This window comes from Vipera ursinii, assembly GCF_947247035.1.
Source record: "Vipera ursinii genome assembly, chromosome: 12".
In the NCBI taxonomy this organism is placed as follows: domain Eukaryota; kingdom Metazoa; phylum Chordata; class Lepidosauria; order Squamata; family Viperidae; genus Vipera; species Vipera ursinii.
The window spans coordinates 3196726-3216626 of record NC_139525.1 but is presented as its reverse complement, the minus strand read 5'-3'; the positions used below and the strand labels follow the sequence as shown (position 1 = coordinate 3216626).

The window sequence follows — 19901 nt, the reverse complement described above, 5'->3', positions numbered from 1 at the left end:
TGAATTCAGGTCAATAAGATACATACTATTGCAAGGCAAAACTGGTTTACATTTGTTCATCTATTCATTTAGCTAAATATTTTCATAATTTGGGAGAATCCATATGCCATTTCTAAAAAACAATTACATATTTTGCATGGAACGATCAAAGAAGTATTTGGTTCACAAAAACACAACCCAGATTTAAAAGTGGTTGGCCAAAATGTGGCTGGTTTTTTAGAAGCCCGTTTTGGATTACATCGCCTTAGTCTTTTGTGCAACTTAAAATAAACCACCTACAATCTTATTCTTTACTTGTATCTTAAAGTAAAATCAAGGCTAGTTGAATAAGTAGTGACATTTCCTCCGGGTTAACAGCCCTCCCTATAAACTAAGATGAAGAGAAACAGACATACAATAACCTTTAAAAAAATAAGTTTTGTATGTGGCTCTCTATATCACGTACTTACAATTAAATATATATTTCAACCAAAATGCCCAATAAATAAAAATGATTGCATCCTATGCCGCAGTTTTAATATATTCCATCTTGCCCCTGAGGAAGAATTCCTTTGAGGATATAGTAACATAAAGTTTCTTGGGAGCTTGAGAATCTGGTTACTATGAGTGGTTATTACAAGTCACAACCAAACTACCTGTAAGGGAACTGCAAAAATATCTTGTTTCCTACTTGCATCAGTTTTGTCCATTGACAATGCTGACAATCTATTACAGATTTCTTAGAGACAGACAGAAGATCACTATGGATAATAAAGGTTTTTGGTTGTTGTTGTTTTTTGTCTCACCAAGAACAAGGAAGTGTAATCTTTGAAATATAGTACTGCTTTATACTGGTCTGGTGAGGCTAATCTTAGAATACTGTGCCCAGTTCTGGTCACCACGATACAAAAAAGATGTAGAGAGGCTAGCAAGGGTGCAGAGAAGAGCAACAAAGATGATAAAGGGTCAGGAGGTTAAACTATAAAATGAACAATTGCAGGAACTAGGCATGTCTAGTCTAGCAAAGAGAAGGACCACGGGTGACATGATAGCCGTGTTCCAATACTTGAGGGGCTGTCACAAAGAAGAGGGAGTCAAGCTATTCTCCAAAGCACCTGAAGGCAGGAGAAGAAGCAATGGATGGAAACTAGTCAAGGAGAGAAGCAACCTTAGAACTAAGGAGAAATATCCTGACAGTGAGAACAATCAACCGGTGGAACAGCTTGCCTTCAGAAGTTGTGGGTGCTCCATCACTGGAAGTTCTCAAGAAGGTGTTGGACAGCCATTTGTCTGGAATGGTATAGGGCCTCCTGCTTGGGCAGGGGGTTGGACTAGAAGATCCCAAAGGTCCCTTCCAACCCTATTATTCTATATTCTATATTTGGAAGATCTCCAGAGTAAGAACCACATCTAGAATGTGCCTAGATGGAGGTGTTGACTATAAAAATGTATCTGACATAAAGGTGAACCCCTTTCTCCAAATGCCTTGATAGCATCTGGCCCCAACTCAAAAATAGGATAAACATGTACTAAACTGTCAGGATTCTCCTAGGAGCTTGACTCACCGCAACTGAGAGAGAAGGCTGTGTCTATTGGACTTCCTTGTCCTTGAAGAATTTGTCATTAGAACATAAAAGAATTCCATTGCTTTTAACATTTGTAAAGAAAAGTGTTGGTTAACAGTATTGGCATTTGCATATCCTAATGTTGTAGACACTTACAAGCTGTAGCAGGAAGTATGCAAATGTAATACATGTTTAAACCGGTGCGATTTTAATTATGGATGAATTCTATTTTATTTATATGTTGGTTTGCAAAGGACACACACGTTCTATTTCAGTGTTAATTTTTTTTTAAAAAACAACCTTGCCTTGAGATTTGGTACAGATATGGAACAAGACGATCAAAGATATATATATATACACACACATACATACACACACACACACACACACACACACACACAACTATATATAACTATATAAACCTCTACAACTCCTGCTTGAACGGGGTGGGTGGGTGGGGTGGACTAGATGACCTCTAAGGTCCCTTCCAACCCTGTTATTCTAATTCTAATTAAACCCTCAACCCCTCTTTGAAAGAATGTCCTACAAGCCACCCAACCTGAGACCGGACCCAGAACTGTCCCTCTTCTCTGCCTTGGTCAAACAGATCCCCATGATTAAAAATCTGAGCTCTCCATGGTTATCACACACAAAAGTATGCATTACACACCCTGTCACAACAGTTTGTCATTATAAAGTCGCAGGCTAGGAAAAATAAATGCCTCACTGAACAAAGTGGAAGGCAGAGATTTTTCACTGTCGGGGCAGAAAAGCTTTAACAACTGAGCGACAAGAGAAAAAGGTTGGACCGCCACAGTCCTATTTCTTTTTAATCCCTGTTTTCAGAATATTTACAGGTGGAGAAAAATAAATACTTAGAGGGAGGGATCTTGCCCTAAGCAGATTTACTTGCTACCCGCTTGCTGATGAGATTGCTGTTCCTTCCTTTCTGATTGTGCTTCTCTAATTTTTTTTTGAAAGCTGGGACTAAACAGTGTGACCCCTGAGTAAGTTGTTAGTTCGGGCGCTAAAGGGGAAATATCCACCGATCCTTTAGCGTTCCAATATTTGAGTAGGAAAAATGAAAAAAGGTGCTCGCCAAAAGAATGCAGTTGGTCTAATGTTGTGGTATATATCAAAACAAACACCAAAACACACCCACTCACTAACACACAAACCACGCCTTAGAGAAAAGAAAGCTGAAAAGCTATTATTTCCCTTTGTTGATTAATGGAACCATCACAGAGATGAAGTTAATAGAATCGAAGCTTTATAGATGCAAAGAAAGGTGCAAAGAAAAATCAGGTTTGTTAACCAGTTGTTAGATTTGTATTCTGCCTTTTTTTAAGGAACTTAAGACTTGTGAGTAGATAGATTGATAGAGAGAGAGAGAGAGAGAGAGAGAGAGAGAGAGAGAGAGAGAGAGAGAGATGAGAGATAAACAGTCAGATACATATAAATAAATAAGTAACAGACAAGATAGATAGATAGATAGATAGATAGATAGATAGATAGATAGATAGATAGATAGATAGATAGATAAATGGACACTGAATGTCACCAGCCTTTTATGCTCTTTTTTGAAAGAACCTCTGTGGAGGTTATAGGTTGATCAGCAACCTATCTTAAAGACCATCCTGTAAGATAGTTGACTTAGAGAAAGTTTGATTAGCCTAAGTGATTATAGAATTATTTTTGTAACCAAAAGGGATCCAGGGACTTCTCCCATTCCATCAACCCCGAGAAAGACAAAGACCTTCAGCTTGGATGTCCAACACCATGAAAGAAAACTTTTCCACCTTTCCAGAAGTTGAAGGACATCTTCAAGGGCATCCGACATTCTAATTCCTGTAGATATATTGTATGCAGGTCTCATGACATGAGAACAATGCTCTTCTCCCCAATACAATAAGATAAATAGAATTAATAACGTTGCTAAAATAAGATCCAGCCAACATGGCTAAAAATACAATCTCTCCATAAAATGTTCTTGGCTCCTGAACAATGTGGAGCAACGGAGTACAAATTGAAATTGTTTATTTGTGTCTATTCAGTAACGTTCCTTCCATCATAAATGGATTTGTCAAACATCATTAGCCTTGCCCTTTCAAACCAAAAGCAATAAAACTTTTATTTGATTCAGCGGCCGTATATTCTTGGACACTCACTAAAGCACATTTGTGGAACAGCGTTACGAGCGCTGCTGAATTTCCATTTGGACATCATCACGTGTCTTTGTGTTTGCCCCTCCTGACGCTAATGTCTGCATTCTTCTGAGGTAGGGGTCTCCGAACCTAGCAGCTTTGGAGACTTATGGGCTTCAAGTCCCAGAATTCCTCAGCCAGCTGGGGAATTCTGGGAGCTGAAGCCCACAAGTCTTAAAGTTGCCAAGTTTGGAAGACTCCCATTTTAAGGTTATCTTTGGTCCAGCTCCTCCTTCTTGCAAGCTGATGAATGAGCAGGCATTAGGTTTGCAAACTTAGACCCCAGGACTGACGCATTTCTTCACGATGGGTCAATACAGGTAGCCCTCGAATTAGGACCACAACTGAGCCCAGATTTTTCTGTTGCTAAGCAAGAAGTTAAGTGAGTTTTGCCCCATTTTATGACCTTCCTTTCCCCTGTTGTTAAATGAATCACTGCAGTTGTTAAGTTAGCAGCACGGTTGTGAAGTGAATCTGGCTTCCGCATTGACTTTGCTCATCAGCAGGTCGCAAAAGGGGAACACGTGACCCCCCCCCCCCCAGGACACTGCGACTGTCATAAGTATGAGTCAGTTGCCCAGCGTTTCAATTTTGTTCACATTCCCATGTGTGCAACGGTCATAAGTGTGAAAAACGGTCGTAAGTCATGTTTTTCAGTGCTATGGTAACTTTGAATGGTCACTGAACAGACTGTTGTAATTTGAGGAGTATCTGTAAAGTCAAGATGGTTTCCCCAACGGGATGATCAAAGTTCTTTCTGTTTTATAACTGCATTTTTGACCACTCCAGTCGAGAGAAATCTTCCTCTAAGTTCTGCCAAGGGTTTTATTTCATGATTCTGAAACACACCGCAGATATTTTTCCCCCTTTTTCTTTGTTTAACACAAATAGATACAATGGGGAGTAAGTTAATCCTATTAGTTCCTGAAAATTCCCAGCTACAACGGAAGATTAGGGCTAATCTTGGTGATTGCCACTAATGTTATTATGTTGTTTGATTGTATTGGTTTTTATGTCTACCTTTTACTCATATGTATCTATATTAGGTGAATACGTTGCTGTAGAGGTAGTCCTTGAATTACACCCATTCGTTTAGCCACGGTTCAAAGTTACAATGGTACTGAAACAGGTGGTTTAGGACCAGCCCTTGTCCTAACAGCCGCAATTCCATCCACAGACACATCAACCTTCAACCAGCCTACAAACCCCTCAGAATCCAAATCAACCACACAGCCGACCAGAGACAACACCGGCCTTCAACCATCCCGCACAAGCCCCCATCTTCCCACCAGCAGTTCATCTCCCAATGATCTTGACCTGATATAACCTCCCCATCGCAAGACCCTCACGGATGACTCACACCGGACCCATTACAAGCCCCTCACTTGACACACCGACACCTGAAGCCCTTATAAGCAGAACACCGACACCCCCTAAACTCCGCTGAAGATGTTGCCTAGCCTGGTAACGAAACGTTCGGAAACCAAGCCACAAGCTCAGAGAACGAACCTCATCCTAACAACCGTCTCAGAGTCCCCAGGGTCAGGTGATTAAAATTTGGGTGCTTGGAAACCAGCTTCTATTTACGATGGTTGCAGTATCCTAGGATCACACGATTGCTGATTACGACCTTCCCAGCCGGCTTCTGACAAGCCAGGTGAACGGAGGGAAGTCAACCGTGCGGGCTGGGGAATTCTGGGAGTCGGAGTCCAGGGCTTTCAAAGTTGCGAAATCCAAGGGCTTAAACAAAGAAGCGGAGCGCCACGAACTCTGGACTTAAGAAATTTCCTCCTAAGTATTTGAAAGCATCTTTACCTGTCTAAACCAAAGAATTTCAGCATCCGGATCCCATTCGTGGGGTTTGCTCTGCAGTTTTGCACGGAGGTTTTCCTTGAAACCTGCATTCTGTTCATGCTCCACAGGCTTTTTAAGGATACATCATGCCTCTCCTCTCTCGACAGACACGTCCTGCTGTGGACAGTTTCATGCGCTCACCAAGTCTCCGCGGGTCCTTTGCACGGAGGAAAGGTAAAGAGTTCACCCTGCCAACTCTGTCTCTTTTGCACCGACAAGCAGCTTTTCAGCTATCAAAGTTGGTGAATCTTTTGGCACATCATCAACAGAAATCAGAGAAGGCGTTTGTGTGATATAAAAAGAAGACCAAGCTAGTGGAGACTGTCCTGGGGAAAAAAAAATCTAAATGGTTGAGGCTGACTTGCTGGCATAAAATCGATCAATCTTTCCCTTTCCTGAAAAGCACTTGATAAAAATACAATTATCCCCATCCTCAAAGCAAGTGCAAACACCACGGCTTCTATCCATAAGTGATCGAGATCGATTAGGCTGCTCAAGGTAAGGAGGATCTTCACACTGATCAGGGGATCCACAACTCATCCCCTGATAATATCAAAAAGTCCCCCCCCCTCTTTTGGAAAGGATATTGAAGATAGCTTAGTTAATATCTTAGTTCAGGACTGCACTCCTGTTGTTTGCAAAAATACATACATACATACGTATCTTCCATTGGAAATGCAACTGAGCAAAATAAAAAGAAAATCATAAAATCTTTCGCTGCCTGAGGCATATTTTAGTATTTGGTTGGTTGCCAAGCTCAATTTATTTCAGTTTCACTTTTAATCGCTCACTTAGTTGAACGGAAGTAAAACACACACACAGAGTGTGTTTTCAGGGTAGTTTCCTCACCGCGGCTTCAGTCTAAATATATTGCTAACAGCCTCAAAAGCTGTAATAATTTGCTTTGAATTCTGCAGCAGCCAGAGAAATGACTCCTTCTTCGTTTTCACAGAACTGGGTACCTACCACAGTGTGGCTTAGAACCACACACAGCCTGAAGGCAAGACAAGTTTTATTCCTGTGAAAAAGTTTAAAAAAACAAACAAGCAAAAAACAAAACAAAAACAAAACACCAATCCTCCGGCAAGGCTTTTATTTCTAAAATACAAATAGTCAAGAGTTCGAACTCATTTGCAAGCCAAAACGCTGAGTGAAAAGATCATGTGAATTAGCTAGCTCAGGGGTAGGCAACCTTGGCTCTTTTATGGCTCGTGGACTTCAACTCCCAGAATTCCTGAGCCAGCCGGCTCAGGAATTCTGGGAGTTGAAGTCCACGAGCCATAAAAGAGCCAAGGTTGCCTACCCCTGAGCTAGCTAGTTAAAAGGAAGAAGAAGAAGAAAAATGTGGTCCAGAACCATTCAACTCTATAAGCACTCAGAAAAGCCGATACTACATTAGCTACTCCTTGATTTGAAAAAAAAATCAACTTTCAACACAGAATCGGTTTCAACTTGGTAGACGATTCTGTCCCATTGGTCTGTACAGAATAACATAGTTGGAAGGGACCCTGGAGGTCTTCTAGTTCAACCCCTTGCTCAAGCAGGAGAACCTCCTAGACCATTTCAGACAAATGGCTGTCCAATCTCTTCTTAAAACCTTCCAGTGTTGGAGCATCCACAACTTCTGGAGGCAAGGAGCGCCACTGGTTAATTGTTCTCACTGTCAGGAATTTTCTCCTTAACTCCAGATTGTTTCTCTCCTTGATTAGTTTCTATCTGTTGCTTCTTGTCCTGCCTTCAGGTGTTTTGGAGAATAGGTTGATCCCCCCCCCACTCTTCTTTTTGGCAGCCCCTCAAATATTGGCAGCTATCATGTCACCCCTAGGATTAGTACAAATAGTGCTCAACTTACAACTATTTACTGACTATTTGAAGATACAACAGTGCCGGAAAAAAGAGAATTACGGCTGTTCTTCGCATTGAGGGCCATCTCAGCTTCCCCAAGTTCACGTGATCCTTCTCAGAAGGAGCTGTTTTAACCAATTCTAGCCACAAAAAGGAGGATATGGCTGTAACAAAGCCCCTCTACTTATTGACAAAACATCTGCTGGTATTTAAAAGAAGGCTTTCTTCGGCATGTGAAGTAAGATATTTTACACTTACGCCCTCAGGAGCTGGAGAAGTGTGGTCAGTGCTAGAAATAATTAGGTTTCCTGTCTCAAGACTTGGGGGAAAAAAAGAGGGTTTAAAAAAAAAACCCTGCAACCCCAAAACAGAACATTATCTATCCTCCCCCCACCCCAAAGTGCATCATTTGCTCCAAATCTACTATTAGATTGCTCCCCTTATTAGGCAGTGCTTCCTGCCACTTACCGTCCAATCTAATTCATTCAGAGAAGGAGGGTTGCAAAGATCAGCACTGGGAAAGACGTGTGCAAGACGTAGTGCACACACATGTTCTTCTGCATGTTACGTAAAAGAGAGCCGGCAATATTTAAAGGTGTGTCACACCCAGGTATATTTCGTTCAATTGAATATATATTTCATTTAGGGAGTTCTTGAAGCTCTTTGAGCTTGGCTGTTTGATTGCAGACGTTTCACGACCCAGCTAGGTAACCTCATCCATTTGTAGGTGTATGTACGTACGATGGATAAATAAGATAATAAAAATAAATTATAGGCAGGGAACTGGGTTAGTCTAGGGTAGGGTATCTGAATGTGCAAAGGAGGAACTGGGCAAAATCTGCGGCATCAGATCTGCCTGGCATAATGGGAGCTGCAACGGGTGAAAGTTTTTGCCGATGAATAAATTAAGGCGCCTGGCTAGACGGCGGGAGGCAGTGAGTTCTAGTTCTGTCTGGGTGACCTGGGGCTAGTCCTCCTCTCTCAGCCCACCTCCCCTCACAGGGTTGTTGTTGCGGGGAAAAATAGGAGGAGGAAGGAGTAGTAGATATGTTTGCTGCTTTTAGCTATTTGCAAAAATAATGGCATGATATAAATAAATATATGTAAATGTCAATTGGAAAACGTGTTTCTCTATTTTTATTTTTATTTTTTAAAAAAAGCTTTTTGCGGGGTGGGGTGGGGACAAAGCACTTCCAAACCTTTTTTTTTTCTTCTCAACCTGGTCTACCTCAAAGGGCTGGCGTTATGTTTGCCTTCCCTTCCATCTGCACATTGCTGGAAGGAGGAAGAGGAGGAGGGGGGAGGGCCCCTTCTGTTTCCTCAGCCTGCTTGCATGCCTGCCTGCCTCCCTTGGACGACAAGTCCCATCCTCCTCTACCTGGAGCAGCGTTTTCCAACCTTAGGAACTTGAAGATGCGTGGACTTCAACTCCCAGAATTCCCCAGCCAGCATAGCTGGCTGGGGAATTCTGGGAGTTGAAGTCCACGCATCTTCAAGTTCCTAAGGTTGGAAAACGCTGACCTGGAGAAGAAGGCGCGCCTGGCTGCTTTAAACCGGGCTGGGAGAACAGGTGGCGGAGCTTCCGGACTACAACTCCCGTCCTGCGGCGCGAGGGCTTCTGGGAGTTGTAGTCGGCTTGCAGCCGGGTCGCCGCCAGCAGGACGGGTGGGGGGGGGGCTCCTCTCCTCGCTTCTTTCCGAGGTAGACTGCCTCTGGATGGGGAGGTTGCGGGCCCTGCCCGGCCCTCTCCAAGCCCCCAGGGAGGCTCCCTGCTCCGGACCACACGGGAAGGGCTGTTGCGAAGCTTCGCCTTGGCCTTCGATCCTCTGGCTTTGCAAAATCGCGTCCTTTCGCTGCCCCAAAGCTGCATTTTGGCCCATTGAAGCCTTGGGTGGCGAAGGGCCCCGAGACACCTGCGGACGTTGCAACGTTTCCTTTTGCGGCTTGAAAAGGGGAGGAGGGGGAGGAAGAGGAGGAAGAGGAGGGGGAGAAGGAAGGGGGAAGAAGAGGAGGGGGGGAGATGGAAGAGGAGGGGGAGGAGGGGGAGAAGGAAGAGGGGAGGAAGAGGAGGAGAAGGAAGAGGAGGGGGAGGAGGGGGAGGAGGAAGAGGGGAGGAAGAGGAGGGGAGGAGGGGGAGAAGGAAGAAGGAAGAGGGGAAGAAGAGGGTGAGGGGGAGATGGAAGAGGAGGAGGAAGAGGGGAGGAAGAGGAGGGGGAGGGAGGAGGGGGAGATGGAAGAGGAGGGGGAGGAGGAAGAGGGGAGGAAGAGGAGGAGAAGGAAGAGGAGGGGGAGGGGGAGAAGAGGAGGAGGGGGAGATGGAAGAGGAGGGGGAGGAGGGGGAGAAGGAAGAGGGGAGGAAGAGGAGGAGAAGGAAGAGGAGGGGGAGGAGGGGGAGGAGGAAGAGGGGAGGAAGAGGAGGAGAAGGAAGAGGAGGGGGAGGGGGAGAAGAGGAGGAGGGGGAGATGGAAGAGGAGGAAGAGGGGAGGAAAAGAAAGAAGAGGAGGGGAGGAAGGGGGAGGGGGAGGGGGAGATGGAAGAGGAGGGGGGAGGAGGAGGGGAAAATAGGGCAAGTTGGATTGTCCATCTTTTGCCTTCCTTGCTTTATTTTATTCCGCATGGATGGTCTTGTAGCTCTCCTCTGTAGGCTTCGTAGCCTGGGCTGTCTGGCCTCCAATACAGAACTAGAAATCAGCAGCTTGCTAAAAAAACTTTGGAAACCAGAGTGACACGGATTTAAGTTCAGAAAATGCAGCCTAATAATGGATAGATTTGATGGTTTAGCGAACCGGTTATGGCTCAAGACACTTATCAAAATATTTTTAAAAATAATAACTATGTTGTGTTGGACATCCAACTGGGGGGTTTTTGGCGCTTATAAATGTTAGAAAAAAATGTTATGTTTTTTTCCCCATCCAGGTTCACAGACCTGAAACTTATCCAGGAGCCCTAAAAAGTTGGAGGGCCACAGGTTTTAAGTCTTGCTCTCGGTGGTGTCACCTTGCCCCTTACCCTTCCCACTGGGCATGCTGGCTGAAGCCTGAGTTCAACGACATTGGCCTGGCCGTATCCTGACCCACCCCGCCACAAAGGTGCCACGAGACTTCTAAGTGCAGAGAGTCCACCCTATGTCGATAGTCCTCTACTTATAACTATTTGTTTGGGGACTGGCCGAAGTTCCAACGGCATTGAAAAAAGTGACTTACAACCAGTCCTCACCCTTACAACTGTAGCCAAAAGAATCATAAAAAATTGGGCGCGACTCACATGCTTAGCCAAAGAAATTGTGGTCGCCATTGTCATTGTGAGCCCAAGAGTATCTCTACTTAATTCTGATTTTATTCTTTTCTTGGCGCAGAGAGGAGAGGAGCCAGGAGGGAATAACCCTTGCAGGAAAATGAAGTTTGCTTGCCTCTCCTTCCGACAACCTTACGCCGGGCTGGTTTTGAACAACGTCAAAACCATCGAGAGCCGTTGGCGCCCAGTGCTGGCAAACCACCAGGATGAGACGGTTGCCGTCCACATCGCGTTTAGAGACTGGGAAGACGACAGCTGGAGAGACCTCCTCTTGAACAGACTCGGGTGGACTTCGGCTCAGATTGAAGATTCGTTAGCAGAGGGGGAGAAGTTTGGCCGAGGGGTTATCGCTGGTACGTCCAACGGAGACCTGTCTCTTCAGCCAAGCAGCCAGAGTCACGCTGTTACGGGGTGCCCCAACGTGGTTTGTTTGGTTCTTGGCCTAGGACTTTGCAGAGCCCAGCTCTTGGGTCTTGCAAACCATGGTTGGTGACTTCTTATACTTCTAAACCCAGCACTATTGCTGGTCTGCAGAAGTACGGTTGACATAACGCCATAGATCAATGTTTGTCAGCCGTGTCACCTTCAAGATGGGTGGACTTCAGCTCCCAGAAGGCTGTGGGAATTCTGGGAGTTGAAGTCCACCCACACTAAAGGGCTGGCTGGAGAATTTTGGCCCCAATCTCCTAAAAATCACTAAATCTTACCGAGTTTTGGTATTTCCCCTCCCCTGAAATTTTACAGGCTTGTCAAGGAAAGTACCCAAATCTCACAAGGCCTCACGTATACCCCAAGGCCTATAAAGCTGGGTAAATTTACAAGATTTGGGGCATTTTATTTTTGTGCCTGGGCAGCTTGCACCCACTGAATCACAGACTAGCAACCAAGAATTTACTAGCAAACGATGATGGAACACAACATATAAACCTGGCCACAGCTTTGTCGCAAAGACATTTTTTTTCTACATGATCTATGTTTGTCAAAAGAGTCGCCTCAGAAAGAGGCGATCCTAGGTCATGGTAGAAATTTCTCTTGGGGCGCAGAGAAAAAATTATCTGCTGTGTAGGCATCAGGAAGGGCAATAGGCCAGTAAACGCTCAGCTCCATTCAGTCACCCTGACTTTATACACACACACACACCACACACACACACACACACACACACACACAGAGAGAGCAAGGGATTGCAAGGTTGTTAAAAGAATATATATGTGTGTATATATATATATGTGTGTGTGTGTGTGTGTGTGTGTGTGTGTGTGTGTGTGTATGTTTGTCAAAGAGGAAAAAGAAATAATTTTCTTTGGGGGAAAAAAAATTAAATCAAGGGTTTGGGTCTTCCACTGTAGGTCTTATTGACGTTGGAGAGACGTTTAAGTGCGCTGACCAGTTGCCTCCGGAAGACATTTTCCTGTTGGAAAACAAAGCCCTTCTCCGGGGTCTTGAAGGAAAATACTTGACGGTGATTTCCAACCCCAGATGGCTGCGGAGGTCCATTCCTGCACGAGGACACAAGGACATCTGGGAGGTGCATATCCCAGAAGATCTGATCCCCTTCCGTTGAATCTGGTTGAACTTTTCCCTTAGGATTTGCTGTCCTGCTCGTGATGGGATTTAACGGGACAACTGTTCTCAGTTTCGATCATGGCAAATTTTAACTCGTGTGTTCAGGACTGCTGTGCAATTCCTCATCGCTGGGATAAATCGTTGGACTTGGGATAAATTCAGTCTCCAGGGAATTTTGCACCATTCCAAGGGTGTTATTATTGGATGCCATCAAGCTGAAGTTCATTTCATTAGAAGCACTGACTTTTTAAAAAAAAATTAAAACATGTTTTTCTCTTCTTCCGCGCATACATTATCCAGTAACCTACATTCTCGTCACATAAATGAGGTGATCTGCTTTGAAGCATTTCATTATTCACATTTTTAGACTTCAAATCATTAGCGTCCAATAGGACTACAGGAATTCTCCTGGCCAAATTCAATGGTCCTTGACTTAAGACCAATCACTTAGCAAAGTTATGATGGATCCGCTCGAAAAGATACTTACAATCCAATTCTGAAGTTCTGATGGTTGCCCACCCCACAGTCACATAACCACATTTTGGGCTCTTGAGAATCACATTTATGACTGTTTTGCAGCGTCCTGCAGTCACACGGCCACAATTACAGTTGTAAGTTGAGTATTTTTCATGCTTCCTCCTCGCTTGCCAGAGAAGCTTACAAACCAAATCACACCCAAGGAGAAATGTGTGGCCTTCCAGAATAGTTGACCTCCCAAATCTTCATTCCTACAGGCTACGTCATCTGGGAAGTCTTTCGGACACGTTTGTAGGACCTCAAGTTCCCCAACACTGGTCCTGGGTATGCTTGGGATGGAAGAGTCATTTTTTTTTTCATACATTAAGACAAGCAATGGAGCTTCCAAAACCTATGGCATTAATGCTGATTGTGTACTATTTTTCTATCTAATGGAACCCCATTGCTCAAAATGCTAGGTGTTTAAACATCTTTCTGTGTGTGAAGTTTCATGCCCTATTTTTAATATGTGCTTCTATAGTGTCTATGTAAACTCTTGAAAGCAATGGGGGAATTTGGCAGCGTTGAGGGAATTTTTCAAGTCTGAACAAATTAGTCTGAATCTACAATTTTAAAATATTCCCCCAGTGCTTTAAATTACAGGGCTCTGCAGCTCTCAAATCGGTGAGTTAGAAAGGTTTCAGCAATTTAAGCAATTCAGATGTAAATATGCTAATTTGACTTTTTTTCCTTGCTATCCTACTTGTGAAGGATTTAACAGGACCATTGTTCTCAATTTAGATCACAATAAATTTAACAGCACATTTAGGACTGCCGTGTCATTCCTTATCATTGGATGTAGGATAAATACAGTATCCAGAGAATTCTAAAAAAAAAACAAAAAACCTTAGATGGCATAAAGCTGAAGTTCATTTAATTAAAAGCACTGATTTTTTTTTATTTTAAAACACATTTTTCTCTTCCTCCGTGCATACATTATCCAGTAACCTACATTCTCGTCGCATAAATGAGGCGATCTGCTTTGAAGCATTTCATTATTCACATTTTAGATCTCAAATCGTCAGCATACCATGTTACTACAAGATTCTTTTTGCCCAAATTTAACATTACTGAACTTCGTGGCACCATGTGGAGTAAAAGCAAATACTCTGGGGAACAAATTTGAGGCTGTTGATAAAATGAACTCCCGCTTTATTAATACGTAGCTGAAAATTATGAAAATAGTTGAAGTCTCTTTAAGGAGACAAGTGTTAATCGAAGAACATGAGAACCGCCCCACAGCTTATAAATAATGTGTCAGAGGTGACTTCCCATCCAAATTAAATATTTGCTAGGATTACAATACTAGGTTCTTCTTAGTTTACAGCTTGCAGTTCCTGATGTTAATTTTTGTCTAGCATTTTTATTAAAGGAATAAAGTTCAAATTTGCAATATCCATGACTATCAAAAGAAATGTGTTTTAGGGAAAGCAAAACAAACTCAGAATCATGTAGATGTTTTAGCCAATTTAAATACATTTAGAGTAAAGTGTGCTTCTGGCTACTCAAAGTATTAATTTGCTGTATTAAAAAAAAAGAAAGAACTGAACAGAAGAAACAAGATGAGCATTATTAAAAAATCAGTCAATACTTCAGCCAAACCTAACTTGTCCTCTTGACTTCACCAGATCTTCAAACTTGATTAAGCCCAGATCCAAGCTGAGAATTTATAAATATTGTACAGGAAGGTCACAACAGCAACAAATTAAAATGTATTGATGAATTCGCTGTTGGTCCTTTGACTACCTATCTTCCTATTGTCTTGTCCTTCGCCAGATTCAATAAACTCCCCCCCCCCACACACACCTTTTAGAAAATGCAAATAAGATCTAGGTACACAGTAACAATCTCACAATTCAGCCATGTTTTCTTTAACCAATCACTCTCCCTTAAGCATCAAGGTCAAAATCTGTTCTGGTAATTGCTTTCTCATTGCGTAAATCCACTGAGATCTCAGTAGACTGAACAGATTCGTAGTGACAACTTAGGAAGTGGTTAACTTTCAGTGTTTCTCAATCTTGCCCCCTTGGAAGATGCGTGGACTTCAACACCCAGAATTCCCCAGCCATGGGGAATTCCGGGAGTAAAAGTCCACACATATCTTCAAGGGGGCAAGATTGAGAAACACACTTTTATTCTCTAGGATACCTACCTTGAGAATCGGGAGGGCAACGTCCCCCCCAAGACAATGCCAATGCCAACACACGGGTCATTGTGATTCACCCACTATAACACCGGGTCACATATTGTTCCCAGAATCAACCTGGGCAAGCATCTTTCCCTCTTCTGCCCTTTCCAAGTTCTGGTGGCATGACCGATTCTCTAGATTTTTAACCGGTCGAACGATCTCCTCTTTCAGATTTTTAAAACCCTTAGATGTCCCGTGAGCTACTGACATCAAATTGTTCCTAACCACAATTGGCCAACTTCAAAAATGCTGCCTGCAGAACTCTGAAATGCATTTTGTTGAGGAAGAGAAATGGGAAGCTATTAATCCGAATCCATGCAATTACTTCCCTAGGCATTTCCCCCCCAATCTATACATTTAAACAAGGAAATCTTTGAGGGAAACATCCCTCCTGGGTTATCCATGGTGAAAGAAATACAAAGAAGTTAACCTAGGTAAACCAGACAGGAAGAACAAAGTTTATTCTTCAGTCCACGCCATGGTTGAATTCCCTTATTTTTAAGTAGATTCGAAACATCTCTAGCCTTCTCCCGTCCTTTTTTTTTTTTTTACCGATGGTACCCAGCATATTCTGCCGTTTTGGGTCCAACTCCTTTGGAAGCGGACGGAGGATTGGACGTACAGTTGCAGTTGGGACAATGGTGGTACGAAGGAGTTCGGTGGTGATGGGAAGACCTGGACATGGAAATTGCCGAAGCGGCCGCTATCATCGGCATGGAGAACCACGGATTGCAAAAAGGGAGGATGCTGGCCCAGTGAGCTTGCATGGCTGATAAGTCTGGATACATGGTCGGAAAAGTGGGCAGCCCCATCATTGGCGCAAAGGGGCTGTTGGGGACGGGCGGGATGACGTGATACAAAGAGGTAGCTGAGGTGGTGGTGGTGGAATCGATCTCGTGGGTGTTGACTCGAGCGTGGCTGGGGTGTTGGGGCAAGTGGAAAGGAGCCAGCTGGTTGATCTTGTTCTCAGTGTCCTCAGGTGACCCCTGATCTGAAGACCTCAAAGGGCTCGGAGAAGTGGAGAACCCGCTTCTGAGACGACCTACCGTTCCGGCCAGTCCTTTGGTCATGGGTGGCTTCCGGAGAGCAGATTTGTGCATCTTGTCCTTGGGAGAAGTTGTAAGGAAACTATTTTCCCTGGAAGAAGATCCCAGAGAAGGTGGAGCTTCTGGGCTTCTGGATCTGCTCTTCAAGCAGATTTCGCCAAAGTCTTCCTCTAGGGAGAAAGCCATGGGTGGCATGTTTTTGATTCCAACTCTTCGCTTGCACCTTGCGAGTAGGTGTGGGCATCCTCTCTTGAAATTGGGGTTATGGTAGAACTGGAGCTAGAATGGGGGGAAAATGGGGAAGTGGTTAATCTTCTAAGGAGAAGTCAACAGCTGAGACATTTCTCATTTCTCGATGTTTACCTCTGGCCCTGAATATAGGACTTTTTTTTTCAGTCCCCAACGTAATCGCTTTGCTCCTGCACTCAGAGGAGTATGTAAATTCAGAATTCGTGGCCACTGGCCACTGAAGTTAAAGACAAGTAAGTATCTACGTCAACACTGAGGTTTCAAAGTTTTCATGAAAAACAAATTATAACCATCGGCTCAGCGGGACATATTTTTGGAAGATATAATTCATATTCAGTCCCTCTTAAATGGAGAAGCTAGAACAGTGATGGCCAACCAATGACATGGGTGTCCAAGGTGACACGTACTGCAAAGTTTTGGAGGACATGCTAGCGTGCAACAACTATTCACGAAGGCACACCCTCTTCTTGTACGTTTTTCGGAGGCTGTAGGGGCCACACCAGGCTCTCAGGAAGTCCATGAGAAGACCGGGGTCCTGCGCAGCCTCTGGACCTTCCACAAATGAGTTTTACCTGTATTTCATTTTTATAATTATTCAACGTTTCTTTAGATACTACATATAGCACCACACAATTCGACTGCATTTTTTTTAAAATAAATGAATACAGAAAGAATTGTTTCTCTTTTGTTCACTGGGCAGGGTGGGCAGTGACATTGCCAGCAGAGTCATGTCAGGCATTTTCCAAATTTTTGACACCGAATGACAAAGTTTCGTCCTGACTGGTCTAGATGGAGCAAAGTGGTTTGCGTGTAATTTTTTGTGATTTATAATGGTCCATTTACAGTCCTTTTCATGAATACGGGGGGGGGGGGAGGAGAATATTGTAGCCCAGAGAATATCATGGGCCTAAAGTTAGTGGTGTTGCCCAAACGTTAGGAGAGCAGCTCATAATATTAAAAGATAGGGCTGCCTGCAGAACGAAGGGGGACCAGCTAAAATCCACCGAATTGTCTGCTGGATGGAAAATTAGGCATTTCGCCTACATGAGCCACTTCAAAAAATGAAATATTCAAAACAAGACTGGAGGGACCTGTCCTGGTGCTGCTCCCATCCAGTGTCCTGTATCCAAAAGAATAATTGTGCACCAGGATGTTGAATACTGAAGATGGGATTATACTGCTACCGTTGCGGTGCAATATAAAACATAACTATTTTGTGTGTTTGCTCTACAAGCTCTAATTGCAACAAGTCTGCTTGAAATACGCTTGTCCAATTGATTCCTTTTCTACAAACAGTTGTTTGAATGGCTTAGCAGAATTGGCTCATTCAAGTATCTGCTCTTTGCTTTGCTGAAATAAACCATCTTTACAGTGGCTTAGCGCTAAGGATTCACAGGCTGCGGTAATCCAAGACATAAAACCGTCATAAGTCACTTTTTTTCAGCGATGTTGTAACTTGGTCACTAAAAGAAGTGTTGGAAATGGAGGACTGCCTGTATTCAGTTAGCACCTTCCCCACCTTCAATAAAACATCGTTTCTGTTCCCCGGCATAGTTTTCAGGAGAGGACTAGGAAACCTCCCGTTCCTTTGTCAATTGATGGCATGCCACGTACAGGATTTTATTTCCTTTCAGTCACGTCCACTCCCAATTACGACAACCCTTATTTGCCAGGAGCCACCGGCACTCTTATAACCCCGGGGGAAGGAAGGCGACGGTGCTGGGCCCAGCGTGGTGGATGCAAGCGGGTGGAAGCACCGTTGCCAGTTTGGTAAAAGAACGGCCCTGAGCCCACGCCGTGGTGGATCTACGGCAAGGTTAAACCACAGTTAAGTGGGTTTTGCAAAAGCCGGGCCTTACCTTGCTAAAGGCGTAGGCGGCCTTTTCTTCTGCCAAAAACTCGGCGAGGGAGGCCGACCGTTGGAAGTTCTGCCTCATCTTGCTGAAGCCGTAGAGGTTCAGCTGGCGGATGAAGCTCTTCATGCAGTCCGTCTCGAAGATGCGCAGCGGCCCTTTGCGCTCCAGCACCTCTTTCTTGAAGAGATCCTCGTCGATCACCACGCAGTGGCCCTCCTCGTCCCACCAGAGGGACTTAAACTGCTCGCTCTCCACGATCTTCCAGAGCTTCTTCGGGAAGGTGAGGGAGAGGAAATCGTTGTCCTCCAGAGCGGCGGTGTCCTCGCAGAGCGACAGGCGGGGCCGCTTGGCCCAGGGACCGTCGCTCAGCGCTTGGAAGGCGTCCTCTTCGATCATGGACCTCAGGGCGAAGTCACCGGCGGCCGTTTTGTCGTGCAAGGGCGCGGAGGAGAGGGACACGGCAGGAGGGGCCGTCTCATCTTCATCGGAAACGGGCTGGGCTTGCAGAGGGGCGTCCAGTTCCCTGGGATCGCCCAGGTCACTTTCAGCGGTTGCCATGTTAGGCCATTGGTCAAACCATGCAGATAAAAAGTGCCAGCAGGTCTATTAAAAAAAAGGAAAAAGCAAGGGGCTAGCCAGTAGGAGCTTCAGGAAAGAGTTCTGGAACATCACAATGTTTTTATCTGGGATGAGTGTGACCTCACACAATGGAGGCTGGTTTCCTAGCAGGCGAGATCATAATGGCAGGAAGAGAGAGAGACAGGCTGCCTTACAGCTGCGCTGAAGGAGAAGAGAGGATTTTGGGGTGAGGGGAAGAGAGGGGAGGTGGGTTACAGAGCTCGCATATATATATATATTTGGGGGGGGGAAATCCAAAACATACTTTTCAACGCTAAAGGGCAATTTTCCACCTAGAACGGGGGTGCCCAACCTTGGCAACTTTTAAGACTTGTGGACTTTAGCTCCCAGAATGCAACTTTTAAGCACAGCTGGCTGGGGAACTCTGGGAGTTGAAGTCCACAAGTCTTAAATTGCCAAGGTTGGACACCCCTGACCTAGAAGCTAAGGGCTCCTTGATGGATGCTGTCTTTTTCCATTAAGGATATTGTAGTCTTTTGCATTGAGTCATGCAGTGTCCCCCAATTCTCACCCTCACTTCTCTTTCCTCTCCTGTGGTGTGACGCGACATTTTCCCAGCAGCGACGTCCTTCCTGATTCCCACATTACATTCGAGTTTCTGATCCTGATAAAAATTCTACCAAACTCTCATGCCAAGAGCTCTTACCTGACCCTTCCACCCCAGATATTTGAGAAGGTTAAAGAGTTCGCTCACCCTTACAAACGCACTCCCGGCTGACATTTTTCACGCTTTCCAAGAAAACGGGGGTGCAGAAATCCGGCAGGTGGGTAAGCTTTTCCAGACAAAAACAAAGGACTCGGCAAACTTCGGGATGCTTTATTGAACAGTGAGGTGTGAGAAATCAGGATTTGCCCAAATGCAATTTTAACAAAAGTGGACTTTTTTTTTGGGAAGATCTGGCAGTCTTTTTCCTTTCCCCGCCCCACCGCAGATGGTAGAAAGACTGGGTCTATTTACAGGAAAATTTACATACCTCTTCCAAGGCAATTTAATCCAGCATGGGAAGTGTCAACAGTCCTACCAAAGACCCGCGTCCGAATAGTAGTAAGATTCATGGTTCAAGGGGAAAAATCGAAACGCGTGAACGACTTGGTCTAAG

At 44.5% G+C, this 19901-nt stretch overlaps 2 protein-coding genes across 3 annotated transcripts; one reads left to right on the top strand and one right to left on the bottom strand.

The window, feature by feature from the left end:
• The first annotated feature begins 10027 nt into the window (after nucleotides 1-10027).
• LOC310645915 (protein EOLA1-like) lies at nucleotides 10028-12586 on the top strand. The gene is made up of 3 exons (XM_083371966.1): nucleotides 10028-10536; nucleotides 10803-11094; nucleotides 12091-12586. Exons 2-3 carry the CDS (start codon nucleotides 10842-10844, stop codon nucleotides 12303-12305), a joined length of 468 nt encoding a protein of 155 aa, XP_083228092.1. The 5' UTR covers nucleotides 10028-10536; nucleotides 10803-10841; the 3' UTR covers nucleotides 12306-12586.
• Nucleotides 12587-12733: 147 nt separating this feature from the next.
• On the bottom strand, nucleotides 12734-19390 carry LOC310645914 (heat shock transcription factor, Y-linked-like). Of its 2 annotated transcripts, XR_014493612.1 has the most exons (3): nucleotides 18166-19390; nucleotides 14976-16336; nucleotides 12734-14840 (listed from the first exon to the last, which is right to left on the bottom strand). XR_014493612.1 is itself a non-coding variant. In XM_083371965.1 (2 exons), the coding sequence occupies exons 1-2, from the start codon at nucleotides 18718-18720 to the stop codon at nucleotides 15560-15562; spliced, it is 1332 nt and encodes a 443-aa protein (XP_083228091.1). In that variant the 5' UTR covers nucleotides 18721-19390; the 3' UTR covers nucleotides 12734-15559. The 2 variants fall into 2 exon arrangements, 1 of the variants encoding a protein (XP_083228091.1); XM_083371965.1 differs by having other exon boundaries at nucleotides 12734-16336.
• Between the last annotated feature and the right edge of the window lie 511 nt (nucleotides 19391-19901).